This window comes from Dendrobates tinctorius, unplaced genomic scaffold (assembly GCF_039654945.1).
Source record: "Dendrobates tinctorius isolate UK_male_01 unplaced genomic scaffold, ASM3965494v1 ptg000035l, whole genome shotgun sequence".
Taxonomy (NCBI): Eukaryota; Metazoa; Chordata; class Amphibia; order Anura; family Dendrobatidae; genus Dendrobates; species Dendrobates tinctorius.
The window spans coordinates 10592501-10614247 of NW_027361703.1; the positions used below are offsets into that span (position 1 = coordinate 10592501).

Here is a 21747-nt window from a genome sequence, read left to right on the forward strand (position 1 = left end):
TGACAGCTCGGACATACATTCAGGTATTGCTGATGTATATTTCAGTAGCGCTTATATGGTGTTTTACCCACCACATAGATAGGATTTTGTCCGCTTTGTAGAAATCTAGGCACTATGTTTAAGATGTGAATTGTCATTTGGGCACTTTATACAATATGGATTTTTTAGCGGTATCATTCCCTGATTGAATGGGTATTTTATGCCATTTATGCACTGGTTAATGTTTTATGTAGTGGATATGGAAGTGTTTTTTGTCCTAAAGCTGCCAGCGATTTTTTTATATTTTGAGGCTACTATGTGTCCCTGTATGTAATAGGAATTTCAGTAAGAATAAAAATATTTATACATTGTATTTCACATTCCTTGTGCCACTTATTGTATTATTTGGCATCTAGTGTTCATTTCCATCATTAGTTGTTGAAAATGTGGAGATCTATATTCCATTCAAAAAAAACCCAATGGATTCTGATGTATTTCTTTATTAAAAGGAACCTGTCTGGTAAATTCTTCATAGTCACCCAAAGATACTGCTGTATTGTCAGTGTGCCAGAACTCCATTGATATTTATCTTGTCTCAATCTGTTGTGCCATTCTTGTGAAATTTGCATTTACTGTGTATGAAAATTTGTCTGCAAGTGCACTGGTGGGTGTATAAGGCTAGTTTCACACTCAGTGTATGGCGAAGGGATGCGGACATCCTCCGTGAAGCTCTGCCCACTTCCGCGCCTCCTCCGGTCAGCTCAGTCTCCGTTGGCATGCGTACCCTATCTTCAGCATTAGGTACGCAGGCCGTGCCGATGTATGCGGATGCCTCCGCATGCGTCATTTTGATGGTGCGGCGACCTGCGCCGAACGCAACATGTTGCATTTTGGTGCAGTCGCCGCACCGTCAAAACGACGCATGCGGAGGCATCCGCATACATCGGCACAGCCTGCGTACCTAATGCTAAAGATAGGGCATGCAGATCGCATGCCGATGGAGGCGGAGCAGAGCAAAGGTGGCGCGGCAGGGGGAGGAGCGTCACGGAGGAAGTCCGCATCCCTCCGCAGCTCCTCCATACGCTAGTGTGAAACTAGCCTAAGTGCACTTTCTGTCTATGTATTCCCTGCTATCCACTCTGCCACTTAGCACTGTGCACTGTCTGACCACGGAAAGTCCTGTACACTGAAGATTGCTGCATTAGATCTTTCTTATACAAGCACAACTGGATGCCGCAGAGACGTGTCTGTCGGACATAGCACAGATGAGTCTTTCATATGTAGAAGACTCACATCATACACTAGAGCCTCTCTGCACTTTTAATCGACCAACGGTGGACAGTGCCAGACAAAGAGAACAATTGTGGAAAAATTGACTGCAAGTGTGCAGGATAGGCCCACTTGCAGCCAAAATTAAAGATAAAACAATGTTTTCTCAACAATGCGAGCCACAGATCCAGACTAAAGTGGTATAACTGGGAGTGTGGCACACTGACCTATATATATATCAGTATCTTGACAACGTAAAATTAAGCTGACAGGTTTCCTTTAAACCATTTACTTACCGTAGATTACTAAATAACAAAAAAGACTGGAATTAAAATAAGCGTTTTCCTTAGCTTAGACAGTATGCTCTTTTAGGTGAGGGAAATAAGTGGCTGCCTAGTATGTACAACTTTATGAATAATATAACACCATAAAAAAGCACACAATAGATATTTTATTTAAAGTATTGGTATTGACAAGAATAACAAGAGATATTTAATGACCCAAAATAAAAACCTCTGCAGTTATATCCATTAAAGGCACACAGTTATTTACTTACATCCAAAGTTTAGGCTGGCTTCAATACTCTTCACTGTTCCATAATCATTAGAAACTATGCAAATATATTTCCCCGAATCTTTTGATTTTTGAGGATTGTTGATAACAAGGTTTCCACCTATCATGCTGTATTTTGTACTGTATTGTGGATTTAGAAAATCAATTTCCCAGTTGTTGTATCGCCATCTAAAATAAATAATGCAAACCAATATAGTAATAATGTACAGCAGTATGTGTAACTGCATAAAAAAGACAAACTTATGCATATACAGTAGGTAAAATCAGTAAAATGTATTCTACATTGACAGTGTATCGTCTCTCTGTTTACCTGTAGATGGGAGTGGGGTTAGCTCTGGCTCTGCAATTCATTGATATCTTCCCATCTGAAGATTCTTCTGGGTGAATAGTGTCGATAGGCTGCTCTTCAAAAACTGGTCCATATCGTTTTCCTTCTTCTATAAAACATAACACATGTACAGTATATATTTTATTAAGTAATTAATAAGGTGGCAGACAAAATGTAGATTGGGGTAAAATCATCACCTCTTAAAACTGTGATAGGTCAACATACAGAGTATAGCATAAAAGCATAAGTACCGTATTTTGCGGATTATAAGACGCACCGGATTATAAGACTCACCCCAAATTTTGAGGAGAAAAAAGTGTGTCTTATAATTCTAAAAATACGGTATATACAGATTATACTGCAAATACAGACAAGCTGTGCTAATGTGACTTTCCATCCTTATTTTACAGAATGTGCAACAAGTTATCACTGAATACCAAACATTGTGGGGTAATTCAGGAAAGATCTTTGAATTTACCCTTGTGACCAAATGGTTAGAACTATTGATCTCAAGAGGACAGATGGTTCAGAAGAGCTTATAGATTGAAAATACAGTCCTATCTGCAGTCAGTAAGTTAAAGGGAACCTGTCATCAGGTTTCTGCTATCCCATCAGAGACTTTGATTCCAGCTGTGTGTCACTTATTGGGCTACTTGATATGAATTGATAAAATTAATTTTGTACCTTCTGCAGATCTAACAGTTATCTGAATATTATGCTGTGTATATACCCGCCCCCACACCACTGATTGGTAGTCTTATGCCCACGTACAATGTGCACAGAAAATGGGGGCGGGCTTATACAAAGCTCATGAAAGTGGAGGACTACATGGCAGAAGGTTTCCTAGTCCTCTAGTGAAAATCTCCTGCTGATAAAACTGTGATTTTAGCAAAACTACACTAAGCAGCCAAGTATGAGATACACCACTAGAATCACATTCTACCTCTTGACAAATTCACTTAAAGGAGGAGCTGACCAAACTGATAAATAGTTTAGGGTAAAAATATGCAGTAAAACCAGCATATTATTTATTCATATCTGTGCTTATTCTGGCTTTTCAGTCAAGTGGGCTGACTCACTGATTTATTATCTTCCCAGGAAAAGAATGCATATATAGATAGCTGTCAGTGAATGATTAGTACTGCCTACTGGACTCAAACCCTAATTAAAGAAGCACTCCCAGTAATATTTTTTCAGTAAATGTGTATATATGCATGTAGTGTAGTGTGAGTGTATTAATAAACTCACCTATCACTGCTCTTTCCGGGATCCAGCGACGTTCTGCTCTTCTTCTCAGTGACGTCACACTGCACACTCTACATTACCCAGAAGTGGCATTTACAATACAAGTCTGTGGAGCATCAGAACAAGGCACTATAGGATTACACTCCATCCCTCCTCCTCCGGAGAGTGTGCTCAGTAAACACAGTCTTCTTCTGTACTGTCCTCTCTCTTTCCTTCATTGCGATAGCCCCAACCTTCATGGGCTCAGGGACGGACGCAGTGTCACACAGTTTGGAGTATAATTAGGTCTCCTGCTGCATCACTCCTCTAGTGCGGAGCCTCGGGTCCATATGGACTGCCTGCGTCATGGCGTCCTCTAGGGTATCAGGGGGAGAATGTAATGCCAGAGCGTCCTGTAAGCGGTTGGACAGGCCCCTGTGGAACAACCCCCTCAGGGCAGCGTCGTTCCAGGATACATAAGCGGCCCAACGTCTAAACTCTGAGCAGAACCATTCGGCTGAGTGCCTCCCCTGTGTCACACTCATCCCCTTATCCTCTGCCAGACGCACTCTATCAGGGTCGTCATAAACGTGCCCCAAAGCCTCAAAGAACAGGTTCACTGACATACGTTCAGAAGCAGAGAGAGAGAGAAAGCCCATGCCAGTGGAGCCCCCCTTAATAAGGACATAACGATCCCCACCCTTTGCCTTTCATTCTAAAATTCCCAGGTAGATGGCTTGTGCTGACTTTGGGCTTGATAAAACACAGTGTACCTACACCAGCAGATGACTTGGCTCCTGAAACAGGGCCGAACTGGGACTAAAATTCAGCCCTGACATTTGAAGCTACACAGGCCCACTAGTCACATGGTGACTATATAATATCTTTGTACCCTTGTTGGTTACAAGAAGTGAGAGGAGATTAACACGACTATATAACATGTAATCAGAGCTGTGCCCAGTATTTCAGCTCAGTCCTATTTATTGCTTTTAGGTACAGTACTGTTGTGAGTTCATTCTCTGGTTCACCAGTTGTGAGTTCCCCTTCCAGACTCCCTCTGGTGGTGACAGGAGGTGGTGAGGCTGGTTTGATCGGTGGAGGTCTGCCACCTGAGAATGAGGATGACGATTGGACCTCGGGATTCTCAGATTGGATTTAAGACTGCTGACGCCCTATTCAGTTGCTGGTGACTCCTTCTGGCTTGTCAGCTCTTGGTTTTCAGCTCTGTTCCAGTCATCTAAAGCTAAGTTTTTCTTGCTTTAGGCTTATTTAGTCCTCCGGCCATGACGAGGCATCTAGGAACATCGTAGGCACACTCCACGGCTACTGCTAGTTGTGTGGTAAGATCAGGGATCTGCAATCTGCATAGTTACCAACCTCTCTGGTTTTCTGTGACTTAGCTGGTTTTGTTTTTAACTTCTTGGTGACCCATTCATAACACAGTACTCCTCCCAAAACTCTGTCCCCTTTTGTACGCACGGTGACAGAATTCCTGGCAGAACTGCTATCCATTTGGTAACCAGACCCCCTGGTCATAGCTGCCCCTATCATACCTCCCAACTTTTGAAGAACAGAAAGAGGGACAAAGACTGCGGCGCGCTTAGCGCGCCGCTGCAAATTTTAGGCCACGCACGGCCACACCCATTTCGCAACTAGTCACACCCATGTCCATGCCTAATCGCACCCATTTAGCACTGCTGATCACACTGACTGGTACTGAGGGCACAGTGGCTGGCATTATGGGCACACTGACTGGCACTAAAGAAGAGAGAAAACAGAGAGAGAGAGAAAAAAGAAAAAGAGAGAGAAAGAAAGGAGAGCGAGAGAGAAAGAAAGAACAGAGTGAGAAAGAAGAAAGAACAGAGAGAGAAAGAAAGAACAGAGAGAGACAGAGAAAGAACAGAGAGAGAAAGAAAGAAGTAAAGAAAAGAGAGAAAGAACAGAGAGAAAGAAAGAGAGGAAAGAAAAAGAAAGAAAGAGGGGAAAGAAAGAACAGAGAGAGAGAAAGAAAAAAGAAAGATTAGAGAGAGAAAGAAAAAAGAAAGATTAGAGAGAGAAAGAAAGAACAGAGAGAGAGAAATAAAATGAGGGAAAGACAGAACAGAGAATGAGAAAGAAAGAACAGAGAAAGAAAGAAAAAGAGAGAAAGAAATAAAGAAAGATTCTATAAAGATACTATAGCAGCCCAGCTCCCATTGTAGTGCCCACCTGAGCCTCCCGATGCAGGACATATCATGATCCGCTCACATGGCCGGCATCCCCGATTCCAAGGCGATCCTGCTGTCTGCGCTGTCAGAGGAGGACACGGTGATGGATCTGAAGCATTCTTGGTTCCGTCACAATCTCCTCAAGAAATTATCTAATTTCCAGTCAGCTTCCAGCACATCACTTCAGGTGGAACATCATGTGTGTGTTTTAAAATGCTCCTCGGGGCTCCGCCATGTACTCCTGTGTCCGTGGGAAAAGCCCGCTTTGTATACTTCGTACACACGCGGCTCCGCGCCGTACACCTAGTCCACACACGGCTCCGTTCCGTACACCTCACACACAAGGCTCCCCCTCCGTACACCTCGTACACACACGGCTCCACTCCGTACACACGCGGCTCCTCTCCGTACACCCTGCACCCACGCGGCTCCGCTCCGTACACCAAGTACACACGCGGCTCCTCTCCGTACACGCGCGGCTCCGTTCTGTACACCTCGTACACGCACGGCTCCTCTCCGTACACCTCGTACACGCACGGCTCCGTTCCGTACACCTCGTACACGCACGGCTCCACTCCGTACACCTCGTACACGCACGGCTCCACTCCGTACACCTCGTACACGCACGGCTCCACTCCGTACACCTCGTACACGCACGGCTCCACTCCGTACACCTCGTACACGCACGGCTCCACTCCGTACACCTCGTACACGCACGGCTCCACTCCGTACACCTCGTACACGCACGGCTCCACTCCGTACACCTCGTACACGCACGGCTCCACTCCGTACACCTCGTACACGCACGTCTCCACTCCGTACACCTCGTACACGCACGGCTCCACTCCGTACACCTCGTACACGCACGGCTCCACTCCACACACCTCATACACACACAGCTCTACTACATCTACCCTGTAAACCCCTCCTGACCCCACACATACTTACCTCATCCAGCACCATGACAACAGCACAGCAGAGTCTTGCAGACACCAAGAGGCAAGGCTGAGCACACAGGACCTGTGATGAGGTCACAGGAGGGGCGGAGTCAGGGGTCACATGATCAGCAGTCTGGACAAAGGCTCCTAATCATGTGACCCCTGACTCCTCCCCTCCTGTGATCTCATCACAAGTCCTGTGAACAGAGAAGAGAGCAGGCAAGCGATGCTGTGAGTGGCTGCAGGGGGGGAGGTCTCATGCTACGGCGAGGATGGAGTGCGTGGGGGGGGCGTGGCGGCTTATCTCCCTGCAGTGCAGGAGGGTTGGAAGCTATAACCGCCGTGCCCGCAGAGGGCCGGCGGCAGGAGCAATAGCCAGGCCAGTGGCTGCATCAGCTGGCAAGCGGCCAGATGATCGGGTGCTGCCGCCTGCGGCCAACATGACAGCGGCCCAGCAGGAAAATGCCCGGTTGGTTATGTTACCAATCCGGGCCTGTCCTGAAACCATCATTGATTGTGGATACTTCACACTAGACTGCAAGCAGTTTGGACTGTCTGTCTCTCCACTCTTCCTCCAGACTCTGGGACCTTGATTTCCAAGGTTTAGTGTGAAGGATCCACAATCAATGATGGTTTCAGGAGCCATATCTCTGTTGGTGTAGTTACACTGTGTTTTATAAAGACCAAAGTCAGCGTAGCCGTCTTCTAGGAAATTTTAGAGCACTTCATGCTTCAATCTGCCGACATGCTTTTTGGAGATGGAAATTTAATTCTCCAGCAGGACTTGGCACCTGTCAACACTGCCAAAAGTACTAATACCTGGCTTAAAAAAAACAGGATCGCTGTGCTTTATTGGCCAGCAAACTCACTTGACCATAACCCCATAGAGGTTCTATGGGGTATTGTCAAGATGTAGATGAGAGACACCAGACCCAACAATGCAGACTAGCTGAACGCTACTATCAAAGCAACCTGGGCTTCCATAACACGACAGCAGTGCCACAGGCTGATCGCCTCCATGCCATGCCACACTGATGCGGTAATTGATGTAAAAGGAGCCCCGACCAAGTATTGAGTGCATTTACTCAACATACATTTTAGTAGGCCAACATTTCGGATTTTAAAATATTTTTTTCAAGCTGGTGTTATGAAGTATTCTAATTTACTGAGATAATGACTTTTGGGTTTTCATTGGCTGTAAGCCATAATCATCAACATTAACAGAAATAAACACTTGAAATAGACCACTCTGTAATGACTCTATATAATATATGAGTTTCACTTTTTGTTTTGAAGAACTGAAATAAATTAACTTTTTGATGATATTTTAATTTTGCGAGATGCACCTGTATATGATGCCCCCTGCAAATTGGACACCATTTCAATGATTCTCTCTGAAAACCTTGAAGAGAATGCAATAGGACCAAAGGTCAAAGCAAGCAGATGCTTTTAAATACTGTCAGTGTAAAGAGTAACGGAGCTAATGTACTTGCAGAATACAGAGACACTGCTAATCCTGTTCATCAATAGGGCACACAACCTTTTGATGAACGAGGAAATGGACACCTCCTGCACTCACCTGAGGATGTGCCCTGCTCTTACTAGCGTCCCTATACAGGATCTTTCAACCTGTCGCCGAGCAGGATACTTTAGCCCTTGCTTGCCCTGCACCAATCCCTAAGTAGGAAATTGCAAAGTGAAGACACTGGTCCCACCACTGCACTAATACAACACAAGGTAAGACTGCAGAGACCTGTGTGTCGTAAGCAGTGCCATCCCGCCTCCCACCAATCCCGTAATAACAAAACACCGACAAGCATGGATGGGTTGAAAAGGTCGGTCACAGTTTATTAATAATAAGCAGAGAGAGGCAAGTACAATTCACAACGTTCTCAAAGCTGTGGGCCCACGACCGCTGGGCACGTCGGCTGATGAGAGGTTACGAACCTTGCTGCCCTCTACACTACCGCTGTGACAAAATAAAAAGATAATGTGAATAGCAATTTTACACAAAACAAACATGAATAATTTTTTTTTTTTTAAACTATAGATTTTAAACAACATTTGCGCCGCAGGAAAGAGAAAGACCCCCACCCCAGTACCTGAATTTAACCCCTGAGGGTGTGGCCGGACGCCCCTTCCTCTTTCCATTGGTCAGTGGGGCGTCCTAAATTATGGCATCCCCTGGGGGGGGGGGGGGGAGTAGTGGGAGGGGAGGCACTGCACGGAGTTCACTTATCATCAAATCCATGGGGGCTCTACAGTCAGAGACACTATCCTTATTCAGTACGGTGCCTGCGAGGATAGACAGACAGCAAAAGGAACAGGGTAACAAAAAACACACTTAGTTTTCTCTGCTGCAATGCACCGCACAGCAGAGTAAGGCACCAGATAACAGCATTAAGCTGGAGCACCACTGCACCAGCAACCTCCTGTCTTCAGCACGGTTGGTATCAAAAAGGACCTGTATAACCAACAGTCAGCTGATGCATCAGGTGACCTTTTAAAGGAAGGTGGGAGTGATCACCACCTGCATCAGCAATGTAAATACACCAACGGCCACCGGGGGGAAATCTGATATTAACCCCCGATGGCCTGAAAGAAAAAAAAGTTTTAATGTGAGAATCCAGCTCTGCCACAGATCCAAAAATGGATTGTGACAGTACCTCTCCCTCAATGAGGGGCCTCTGGACCCTCAACACTGGACCTCACCTGAAAGCAACCTATGGTGAGGATGCCTCGATCCACCAGAGTTCACCTCGGAAGTCACCCGACTCTCAGGTTTATGGCAAATGCGGACTGATGGAAATGACAACGTATGCTCCGGAGGTGCCACAAATCTCCAGAGCGCCGACCTGGGGAATGAGTTTTGAATGGGCATAACTGGGGGTAACTCCAGCTGGTAAGTCCCCGGCCAAGAATGGCCAACACTCAATGGCCCGATCACCCAAGAACTCTAGGCCCCAGCAGCACACTTCCACCGGATGTTTTTGGTGGACACCCATACCTACTCATTCACACACAGGTCCGAACCTGAACGTTTATTGCCACGCATAAGTTTGCCACAAGCTGGTGAACTCTTCACAGAACTGACAACAGAGGCATCCCCCTGTGTCATAACACTCACAACCCCCATAATGCTCAGAAGGTACCACCACCCTTCTCTGACCCCTCCTCCGAAGAGGACTCCGACACTCAGGGTTAGCTTGTGGTGAGGGTTGAGACTTGCCCCTACTCTCTGGTAGCACCTCTGCTGCCCCCACTGGAGAAGGGGATGGTTGTAGAAAGAAGGCAGAGACAGTAGCCCTCGGGCAGCAGCCTTCACATGACTGATCCTAGTTGACTACTTCCCTGGACCGCCAATCTATGACCGGGTTGTGTCTTTTCAACCAAGGGAGGCCTAAAACGATTGGTGATGGCCTTTTTCCCCAAGACGTAGCACGACAGGGACTCCTCATGATGAGTCTCTATACGCAGATGTATATCATCCACAACTAGGGTCAACCTCCCCTGGCTAAGTGGGACAGAGTCAATGGCCTGGACGCTTAGGGGTTTAGCTAGCGTCCTACACCTCAGGACATGGGTCTGGACAAAGTGAGCATCCACCAGACTGACACCTGCTCCACTGTCCACAAGCACCGGTATACTCTCAGTTACCCCACCAACCACCATTTCAGCAGGTAAGGTACAATGAGGAGAAAAAAATGGAGGAAATATATACTCCCCGGTCGCCTCCCTCCACACGATAAGGGGGACGCGACTTCTTAAATGGTACAGATATTTTGGCACAAGCTGGGCAGACACCGATGAAATGGCCAGTCTGCCCACAGTAAAAACATGCCCCACACCATGACAAACAGCAGGCGATACCATTTGGGAACTAACTCTTCCCACCTGCATCGGTTCCGCCGTCAGCACCGGTGTGTCCTCCTCCTTAGCAAAGACCACCGGGGGCACATTTGGTGTATGCCTCTCCCTGAGGCATCTGTCAACCCGGATGGCAAGGAACATGGCGGCCTCCAAAGACCTGGGGGCGGCGTACTGCACCAGAGTATCCTGCAACCTAGGAGACAGACCCTGATTAAAGTGGCTCCTAAGGGCAGGGTCATTCCACTGCGTGTCAGTGGCCCACATCCTGAACTCTGAGCAGTACTACTCAGCCGGCCGGCCCCCCTTGTTGATTTTATGGAGCTAGGATTCCACCAGAGAGACGCCATCTGGATCCCCAAACATCAGCGCCAATGCCGCAAAAAACTCGTCTACCGATCGTAAAGATGGAGAACCGGTCGGTAGGGAGAAGGTTCAGGATTGAGGATCACCCTTCAGAAGGGAGACTATAATCCCCACACGCTGTTCCTTACTCCCTGATGAACGAGGTCAGAGCCTGAAGTATAACTTGCAGACCTCCTTAAATACAAAAAATGTATCTCTCCCTCCAGAGAACCGGTCAGGGAGAGAGATTTTGGGCTCTGGTAGAGCCTGCAACTGCGCTGAGGCCAAGATCCCCGTCAACTGCTGCAGCACCACCTCACCACGCAACACCTTAAGATCATCTGTGAGGGTCAGAAGCATTTGGGCAAAGCCCTGCATTTGGGCCATGGCTCACCAGAAAAAATGGGAAGGTTGGTTATAATGTCACAAAGTGACTGGCCCTGTTTAAACAATGTCAAGTACGATCTCTAATGGTACTCAGGCTATTTTGACACAGAGGCTGTGTTCATATGTATTGGATTTATACATTTCTTGTACTGATGGAGCACGATAAGCATCTTACTTCACTGAGGATGGGAATTTGAGCGTTCTGATCACTATAAATGTGTCACGAAGTGACTGGCCCTGTGTGACGTGACCCAACAATCGGTCGGTCATTAAACTGTAAAACAAACAAGGGAACACCGGGGACACAATTATAACGGTGGGCCCTGCGATAGGGAACGAGGAAATGACACCTCCGCACTCTCCTGAGGATGTGCCCTGCTCTTACTAGCATCCCTATACAGGTTCTTTCAACCTGCCGCCGAGCAGGATACCTTAGCCCTCACTTGCCCTGCACCAATCCCTAAGTAGGGAATTGGCAAGTGAAGACACTGGTCCCACCGCTGCAATAATACAACACAAGGTAAGGATAGACAGACAGCAAAAGGAACAGGATAACAAAAACTACTCTTATCTGGTGCCTTACGCTGCTGTGCGGTGCATTGCAGCAGAGAAAGCTAACAGCATTAAGCTGATGCACCACTGCACCAGCAACCTCCTGTCTTCAGCACGGTTGGTATCCAAAAAGACCTGTATAACTAACAGTCAGCTGATGCATCAGGTGACCTTTTAAAGGAAGGTGGGAGTGGTCACCACCTGCATCAGCAAACTCACCATTTGGCTTGGCTGTTATCCTAAGTCATGTAACTAGGCTCGTTAAAGGGTCAACATTGACTTTTAGGATTGCTACCTCCAATAGGTGGCACTAGAGTTCTAGTCCTCTTCCTCTCTGAAGAGACAATTTGCATAATTAGCATATTTCCCAGAGGAGCATTGCGGCTTTATGTCTCCTCACCTCGACATGCTTAGCATGTCATTCTCCGCAAGGAGAAATGATACTTCTTGGATATCGGTCAGACGCCTCTCTCACAGCCAAGCCAGATCTCCCACTTTGCACTGATGAGGGGCAGTACCCCGAAACACAGTGTCTGCAAATGGAGATTCTGGCTTGGCTTTTATCCTAAGTCATGTAACTAGGCTCGTTAAAGGGTCAACATTGACTTTTAGGATTGCTACCTCCAATAGGTGGCACTAGAGTTCTAGTCCTCTTCCTCTCTGAATAGACAATTTGCATAATTAGTACTGAAATATTCGCAGTCTGGTTACTAGGAGCGCTAAAACTATAGATTGTAACTATGGGTGGAACAATCCTTTACTGAAGAATAAACCAAGATCAAAGATTATGCTGACATAATAATAGAACAAGTCGGTCTGTTATACGATATTGTTACTGGGTGCGTATGTCTTTTAATTGAAGATACTAAACCCTTACACAATATATAAGGCATTGCCCATGCTGCCATCCAATCAATAAGTTACCATATGCACTGATTTTATCTATCACATGATTCAGCCATTACAGTAGCATGGCTTTAGTTAGGACATGAGGTTACTTTTTTCTGCTTAGTTTAACACAGGGGTGGATAAATCATTGACGCAACCTGTGTGGGCCCAAGAGCTGATGATCTATTGAACTGTAGAGGGCCCATATATTGTTCTTGCACAGGAGCCCTCTTCTGTCTGTATAAACCATTGTTGTAACATAACATTTTTTCTTTTTTCTAATCACACTCCCTTCCCAGGCTGGTGCAGCAGGTGCGACAGGTTCGGCGGTGTTGCTCTATGGCAGACCTGGGCGAGGGGAGGCCCGCGGTGGGGTCCGGGACTTCTCCGGTTCCTGCCTTCCTCATTAATGATTCATGAGGAAAGCAGAGGAGTCCTGGCAGACGCGGCGGTGAGCTGAGTGGACCCCGACCTCCTGAGAGCGGCACAGAAACATTGCCTTCAGCGTACCGCCCACACACCAGACCTGCGGCGCTGACTGGTCGAGGCTGGAGGGGGGCGTGGTCTGAGAGAGGGCTGCGTAGATGCCGTTGGTGGCGTCTGCTTGCAGCAGTATACATCACACCACGCCTCCAACTCTGTGCTAAAGTGTGGGGGCGTGGAGGCGTGGTGTGATCTATACTGCTGCAAGCAGACCAGTGACACTGTGGTGCAACGTAAAGCTAGCATCAATTACTTTAGACTGGGTGTATGGGTCTGGACTGGGTGTTTACGTCAGGCCAGGGTCTGGGAGCAGTACAGGAGTGGTACACAGATACCACTTGCTTCCTCCCCTGTCCCCTGCAGCAGCCACGTTCTTCTGAAACTTGGGAAGAGACTCCCATTGGAAGAATTAGGCAAGGTTAGCTGTTATAGCCCTTAAATATGTCGGCTGAAAAAAGAAAGATTGATGCCGAATGCAGAGTTTTTAACAAGGAATGGACTTCTAAATATTTATTTGCTGAAGCCAATGGTAAAGCTGTGTGCTTAGTTTGTGGAGAGCACATAGCTGTGTTTAAAGATTACAATTTGAGTCGCCATTACGAGACTAAACATGCAGACACATACAAGAACTTGACAGAGGCAGAGCGGGCACGGGCATTATATTAGTCCAGCCCTCTGACACCATCCCAATTTCTAATGAGGCCCCATGGCAAAATTAATTGCCCACCCCTGCTCTATGGTATGAGGGGGTCTCCACCGGCATTTTGTGAAAGCCCGGAGGCTCTGCATATCCACTGCTGCGATGTGGCGGCCTCCAGGAAAATGGCCCCCGGGGCAGCGCATGCTCGAATTGAGATCTCAGCAATGAGATCTCGTCGCCAAAATCTCAATATGAGCATGCGACGCCCCTGGCAGCAATTTTCCGTGAGCACCACCATCAAACCTGCCACATCAGCCTGGGATGGGATTTCACAGAGGCCACTGCACCTGCCGCACCAGCCTGGGATGGGAGTCATATCACCGGACCACCGAACATATCCTGTGACCCCGCTCCACCAGCGCTGCTGATCCCACCCGGGTAAGCTGAATTCGGACTGTAAGACGGACCCCCATTTGATACATTAATTTTTTTCCCTATTTTCCTTCTGAAAATTTGGGGTGCGTCTTATGGTCCGATGCATCTTATAGTCCGAAAAATACGGTAGTCATTATAACAGGGGACTGCAGAAAATTCTTTCTTTGAGGTAAAACATTTTTTAAAAAACAGGCACTGAAATGCTTTATCTCACAAAAAGAATCAGCTGTTACCCCATACTGTGCTGTCTGTATCATCTTTTTTGCTTCCACTTCCCCCCTGCCCAGGGGATGTGGTATGATCCTGTACGGTCAGGCACAGCCATTACACAGCACACAGCAGGGGCACATTTATATGATTATCTCAGCAAAGGAAAAAAAAAATAAACACATCCAATTGTGGAAATTATTATTATTCCAAGATCTATTAATTATATTTAACTTTACAATTAACTTTGTTTGTGGGAAAACCCCTTTAAGGCTGCTGATGGATACGTTTTTCACAAGGTTATTATGGGTTCTGTTGTTCTCACCCAGACAATCAGCAATCCATCTTTGTGATAAGTAAAACTGTTATCTCCAGTGACATCATCTCACTCAACTTGATCAAGCGTATTCTGTCATTAATTCTGTGACATACTGAGGTTATTTCAAAACTACAGTGATAAACATAGTATGTGAACTGATTGTGGTCGAGTACATTGACATGCTCCAAGATACTATGTAGAAGGTTACTGCTGGTTGAAGTGAAACATCTGTCACAGCTCGCTATATCACAAACATATTGCAAATGCCTTCAACTGTAACTGACCTTTATAATACGGCTGTCTTTTTCTTTACTGCAGGCAAAGAAATACATTCACACTGTGTTATATTAAAAGGATGCCTACGATCTCACTGTATAAGCCACACTACAGGATTACTGAGAATTAGACAACAAAATTGTATTCCGCAAAAATAAGCTAGACACAAAACCTTGGGTAAGGATCCATATAGTAGTCTCGTTAACTTTGACTGGAAATTCATTTCGAGGGATTGTCTGCTTTGGCCTTTTTCCAGAAAGCTCATGTTTTAGTGCTTTTGTGAAGTGCCATTAAAGGATGATTGAAGTATTGCACAGTAGCCATAGAAATCAATGGGCTGTCCATGTAATATAATGTTGTGCTCAGTCTGCCAGAGAGATACTCTTTAAAGATGCTCTCAGCTTTTACTATTAATTTCCAAAATTAACCTTAAACAACAGAATATAAATCCAAGTAAATCAGACTTCTGTGAAATCAAACTGTCCACTTAGGAAGCAACACTGATTGACAATCAATTTCATATGCTGTTGTGCAAATGGAATAGACAACAGATGGAAATTATTGGCAATTATCAAGACACACTAAAGGAGTGTTTCTGCAGGTGGGGATAACAGAACACATCTCAGTACCAATGCTTTCTGGCTGATATTTTGGTCACATTTGAATGTTGGTTGTGCTTTCACACTTGTGGTAGCATGAGATGGACTCTACAACTCACACAAGTGGCTCAGGTAGTGCAGCTCATCCAAGATGGCACATCAATGCAAGCTGTGGCAAGGTTTGCTGTGTCTGTCAGCGTAGTGTCGAGAGGCTGGATTCGCTACCAGGAGACAGGTCAGTACACCAGGAGACGTGAAGGGGACCGTAGGAGGGCAACAACCCAGCAGCAGGACCGCTACCTCAGTCTTTGTACAAGGAGGAACAGGAGGAGCAGTGCCAGAGCCCTGCAAAATGTCCTCCTGTAGGCCGCAAATGTGCATGTGTCTGCACAAACGGTTAGAAACCGACTCCATGAGGATGGTCTGGGTGCCCGACATCCACAGATGGGGGTTGTGCTCACAGCCCAACACTGTGCGGCCCTCCAAAGAAATGCCACCCCACACGATTACTGACCCACTGCCAAACCGGTCACGATGAAGGATGTTGCAGGCAGCAGATCGCTCTCCTCGGTGTCTCCAGACTCTGTCACATGTGCTCAGTGTGAACCTGCTTTCATCTGTGAAGAGCACAGGGCGCCAGTGGCGAATTTGCCAATCCTAGTGTTCTGTGGCAAATGCCAAGCGTCCTGCACGGTGTTTGACTGTGAGCACACATGTGTGGAGTTGGTACAAAGGTGCAAAGGAAAGGGGAGACAAAATGGACAAGGGAAAAAAAGTCCATTAAAAAAAGCGAGCACAGGTGACAATAAGTGATTTGCGTGACTGATCAGCGCTCAACAGCTGCAGGACGCATGAACAAAGAAAAGAACTGTCAAAAATCAAGAAATAAAGTATTGATTAATGCTCGGTGGCAGAAGGGGTGGGGAAGGGGTTAGGGAGGGGGTAAAATGGGAGATAAGGTGATTGAAGTGGATTAAGAAAAAGCTGGGGACAGGAATAGGTCAGGAAAGGATCAGGAACGTCTTCTTTCACCTTTCTTCTCACAGGAACAGGTACAGCAGCAAGAGCAGTGATGGCAGAACCAAAATTTGTCTGTGGCACCAGAAGTCCCAACAGATCCAGCAGAAGTGAACCGCTCTGCACACATCTTGTAGCTGGAATGAGAAAGTGCAGAGCAGTCACAGAATTTATACTGCGTCTCGACGTCATCCTCCAATCACACCAATCAGTGCTGGGGCTAGTGACGCTGATGTTGCTAATCTCCAGCCTATGTTCGGTGCTGTTACAGCACCGATCTTAGTTTTATCTCAGTGTTTCAGTCAATTTGTATGCCTGAAACACTGAAATCGCTGTGATTGTCTATTCAGAATTGAACAGCCAATCACAGAGATAGTAGTTGCGAAGAGGCGGCAAAATCTCCCGTGGTAACGAGTCCTGGTACCCTGCTGTCGGAAACAGCAGGCACCTTCATGTGATCACCATACGTCCCAACCATTACATATATATACTGAAAATGTCGTGAAGGGGTTAAAAAATAAAAATAAAAAAGCATAAACACATAAAACAAAAAAGGCACTGCCAGTATAAATCACTGTTGTTAGCTCCACTGAAAAAATATATGCAAAATAAAAAAATAATTTCTACTAAGAGGGAAACACAATTGAGTTTTTAGCGGTCCTTTCTAGTCATTTAAAAAAAAAGTAAAAATAAAAATATTGAAAAATAGACAAGTATTTACATTTTCCCCAATATCAGCCAAAAAAATTAAGGGATATAAACATAATATTAGTTCCATGTATCGCAAACAAAAAGGGAAAAAGTATTTAAATATTGTGGTACAGAAAAGGGTGTTTTACTGGATGGGAGATACATTTCTCCCAGCAGGTTAATGTTTGGCCGGGTTTTTCCCTAAAGACAGGACCTGCGATGATGTCATGGTCACGTGATCAGCCCATGTGATGTTTACCTCCCTTGTAGGAGGGGTTATGGGCTATGTAATGGAGGCTGGTGTTGGGCACATTGTGAGTGTGTGTCTTGAAGCTACAGGAGCTTGGCTGGACTTGGCCTGAACTTGTATATAGGATCCCCGTGCTGCAGGACTATAGCAGCAAGACTCTCAACAACCCTGGGAATGGCACCTGGCGGATGGCGCGGACCTGGCAGCCGCTTAGTTATTTTTATTATTATTATTATTATTATTATTATTATTATTATTCATAAAGCACCATTGGTTCCATGGTGCTGTACATGAGAAGGGGTTACATACAAATTAGAGATATCACTTACAGTAAACAAACTAACAATCACAGACTGATATAGAGGGGAGAGAGGACCCTGCCCTTTCGGGCTTAAATGCTACAGGATCGTGGGGAAGGAGACAGTAGGTTGGGGGGTTGCAGCAGCTCCAGTGATGGTGAGGTGGTATCTCCAGTAGTGGTGAGGAGGCAGCGGGGATCATTGCAGGCTGTAGGCTTTCCTGAAAAGGTGGGTTTTCAAGGTTCCGTCTGAGGGATTTGAGTGTGGTTGATAGCCGGATGTGTTGGGGAAGGGAATTCCAGAGGATGGGGGCTAGTCGGGAGAAGTCTTGGAGGCGGTTGGGTGAGGAACGAATAAGTGTGGAGGAGAGAAGGAGGTCTTAGGAGGACCGGAGATTATGTGAGGGAAGGTATCGGGAGATTAGTCCAGAGATGTATGGAGGAGACAGGTTGTAGATGGCCTGGTAGGTCAGTATTAGTAATTTGAATTGGATACGCTGAGGGAATGGGAGCCAGTGAAGAGATTTGCAGAGGGGAGAAGCGGAGGAGTAGCGAGGAGAGAGATGAATTAGTCGGGCGGCAGAGTTGAGGATGGACTGGAGGTGCAAGGGTGTTAGCAGGGAGGCCACAGAAAAGGATGTTGCAATAGTCGAAGCGGGAGATGAGGGCATGCACAAACATTTTAGTAGATTGAGGGTTGAGGAATGGACGGATTCTGGAAATATTTTTGAGCTGGAGGCAACAGGAGGTGGAGAGAGCGTGGATGTACAGTTTGAAGGACAGGGCAGAGTCAAGGGTTACTCCGAGGCAGCGGACCTCCGGCACGGGGGAAAGCGTGATGTTGTCAATTGTTATAGAAAGATCGGGTAAGGAAGATCTGTGAGATGGGGGAAAGATGATCAGTTCAGATTTGTCCACATTGAGTTTGAGGAAGCGAGAGGAGAAGAAGGAGGATATGGCTGATAGACACTCTGGGATTCTGGAGAGCAGAGAGGTGATGTCTGGGCCAGAGAGGTAGATCTGAGTATCATCGGCATAAAGGTGGTACTGGAATCCATGGGACTTTATGAGTTGCCCCAGGCCAAGTGTGTAGATTGAGAAGAGTAGGGGTCCTAGAACAGAGTCTTGGGGGACTCCAACAGAGAGAGGGTGGGATGAGGAGGTAGTGTGTTAGTGGGAGACGCTGAATGTGCGGTTGGAAAGGTAAGAGGAGATCCAGGATCGGGCGAGGTCTTTGATGCCAAAGGAGGAGAGTTAAGCCCGTCCCGTGCAAGGGGTGAGTCTGGGACCAGTGGTTCTCCAAACTGAAGTATATTTATATTTTTCCTTACTTTCTGTTAATCTGCTGTTTGCAACGTGACATTAAACCACTGAAATTGGACTTTAAGCCTGTGTGTTGCCTCATTATTGCAGCCCTGCCATTATCTACCAGAGCGAATCCCTACAATTGGTGGACTGAATGCGGGCAAACGCAGTGAGGCCAGGCTGTTTTTCTTATTTTTGATTTATACCCCAGCCTATGTCCTGGGTGAAACAAGTGGCACAGACCCAGGTGGGGAACTTTCCAGAAATGGAGGCCACGGTAAAAACGCTCATAGAGGCTATGCGACAGCAGCAGGCTATGCAGCAGCAGGCTACACAGCAGCAGCAGGCTATGCAGCAGCAGGAGACCATGCGGCAGCAGCAGCAGGAGGCCATGCGACAGCAGGCTATGCAGCAGCAGGAAACCGATCAGCTGTTGCTACAGCATATCACGACAGCGCAGGCAAAAGGACCTAACCGAGGAATCCATGAAGTCCGGAAAGCGGTTCGTACAGCGGTTCCCAAAATGGAGAAGTCGGACGATGTGGAGGCATACCTGGAGATGTTCGAAGGAGTCGCTGAGAGAGAGAAGCTACCCTGGGACCAGTGGGAAGAAATCATCTCTCCGTTTCTGGCCCCAGGACCTTTGAAAGCATATCAAGACCTACCCATGGAGCAAAGGGCGGACTACACAGTTGTCAAGAGAGAGATATGGCACGTCTTGGGGTAAATGTGTTAGTTTGGGCCCAGCGGGTACACCAGTGGGAGTTTACCCCCTCCAAGTCGGCTCGGTCCAAGTATTACGACCTGATGCACCTGTTACGAAAGTGGTTGCAGCCCGAGGTGTTGTCCCCCACGGCCATGCTGGACCGCATAGTGACTGATAAGGTTTGGAGGGCGTTGCCCCCCCCTCTAGACATGGGTCGGACAGGCATCCCCTACTAATGCCATGCAGATGATAGACCTCGTAGAAAGGTATGGGGTTACCAAAGAGCTACAGGGAGGGACTCCCCGGAAGGTAACAGGAAGGTTCCTTAAGTCTCCACCCCTGGTTCGGCGAGCGGAGCCCGGAAGGGCCACTTAGGACTTTTCTGGGGAAGTAAGGAGCCCCATAATCTGCTGGAGGTGCCACGAACCAGGTCATATGAGAGCTGATTGCCCCCACCTGGCTGAGCCCATGGACACAAACTTTGGGTACCGCCAGTCTCACTATGCCGAACCGACGTGTGCAATGGGCACCCTGAAAGGTCCCAATATGGAACATTTGTGTTGGGTTGAAGTGGAAGGCACCCCTGCTGTGGCCCTATTGGACTCAGGGAGTCTTGTAACCCTGGTACGAGCCAGCTGGATACAAACCAGCGAGTATACGGGTCGGAAAATAGGGGTGTTGTGTATACATGGGGACTTAAAAGACTATCCCACCGAACTAGTGGTGATAAACACACCAGCGGGAAGGCAGTGCCATGAGGTGGCTGTTGTGACTAATTTGCATTATGAAGTGATAATTGGAAGAGACTTTCCTTTATTTTCTGTGCTGTGGTCATCTGTTGTCCCACCCACGGAGAAACTGCCGGCACCAGAGGCAACCAGGTTACATGCTCCAGAAGAAGGGCATGAACCTGATGGCCCGGAGGAAGAAGTGCTGGCGGTAGGGGTAACCTTCCCTTCGGTGGAGGAGGGGAAGAATTCTCCCATAGAAGTATTGGCTGGAGAGGTGGAAGACTTGCCGCCGGGACCCGAGTTGTCAGACTTGAATGTAGCAGGTGACGATTTTGGTAGGGCGCAACTCCGAAACCCTACTTTGGCCCGGGCCAGAAAAAATGTACTGTTTGTTAATGGGGAACCCCAACAACCCGGGGCAGCTACAGTGTTGCCACGCTTTGAGCTGAACCAAGATTTGTTGTACCGAGTGGAGAAAATACGTGGGGAAATGGTAGAACAGTTACTGGTACCTCAGGCATATCGTAGGCTGGTAATGGACTTAGCGCATGCCCATGTACTTGGGGACCATTTGGGCCAAAAGAAAACCCTAGACTGAATTCTGCAGCGGTTCTATTGGCTAGGGGTCCATGAAGAATTTAAAAGGTACTGTAATTCCTGTCCAGTGTGCCAGGTAACCAGTCCCCAGCCTCACTTTCAGAGTCGCTTGGTGCCTTTACCAATCATAGAGGTACCCTTCGAGAGAGTGGCAATGGATCTTGTCGGGCCTCTCAATAAGTCGGCAAGGGGACACCAACACATCTTGGTAGTTCTAGATTATGCTACCCAATATCCTGAGGCCATTCCTCTGTGCCACACATCAGCTAAGCTTATAGCAAAGGAACTCATGGGTATGTTTTCGCGGGTGGGAATTCCTCAAGAACTTTTAACAGACCAGGGAACCCTCTTTATGTCAAAAATTATGAAGGAACTCTGCCGTTTGCTAAATGTTAAACAGTTGCGCACATCGGTCTATCATCCCTAAACAGATGGTCTGGTAGAAAGATTCAATAAGACGCTGAAGAACATGTTGTAAAAGGCAGTTTCCAAAGATGGGAAGGACTGGGATCTCTTATTGCCATATTTGTTGTTTGCTGTGCGCGGGAGGTGCCTCAGGCATCTACGGGGTTCTCGCCCTTTGAACTATTGTACGGCAGACATCCACGGGGTTTACTCGATATAGCCAAAGAGGCCT

The 21747-nt window shown here is 47.0% G+C and overlaps 1 protein-coding gene across 2 annotated transcripts in view; it reads right to left on the reverse strand.

Moving 5' to 3' along the window:
* Nucleotides 1-21747, reverse strand: part of CNTN1 (contactin 1) — a 323390-nt gene that overhangs the window by 154533 nt on the left and 147110 nt on the right. For both annotated transcript variants that reach the window (XM_073573262.1, XM_073573261.1), the window contains 2 exons: nucleotides 2132-2258; nucleotides 1805-1989 (listed from right to left, as the gene is read on the reverse strand). In XM_073573262.1, coding sequence (XP_073429363.1) covers nucleotides 1805-1989; nucleotides 2132-2258 — 312 coding nt within the window. The remainder of the gene's footprint in view (nucleotides 1-1804; nucleotides 1990-2131; nucleotides 2259-21747) is intronic.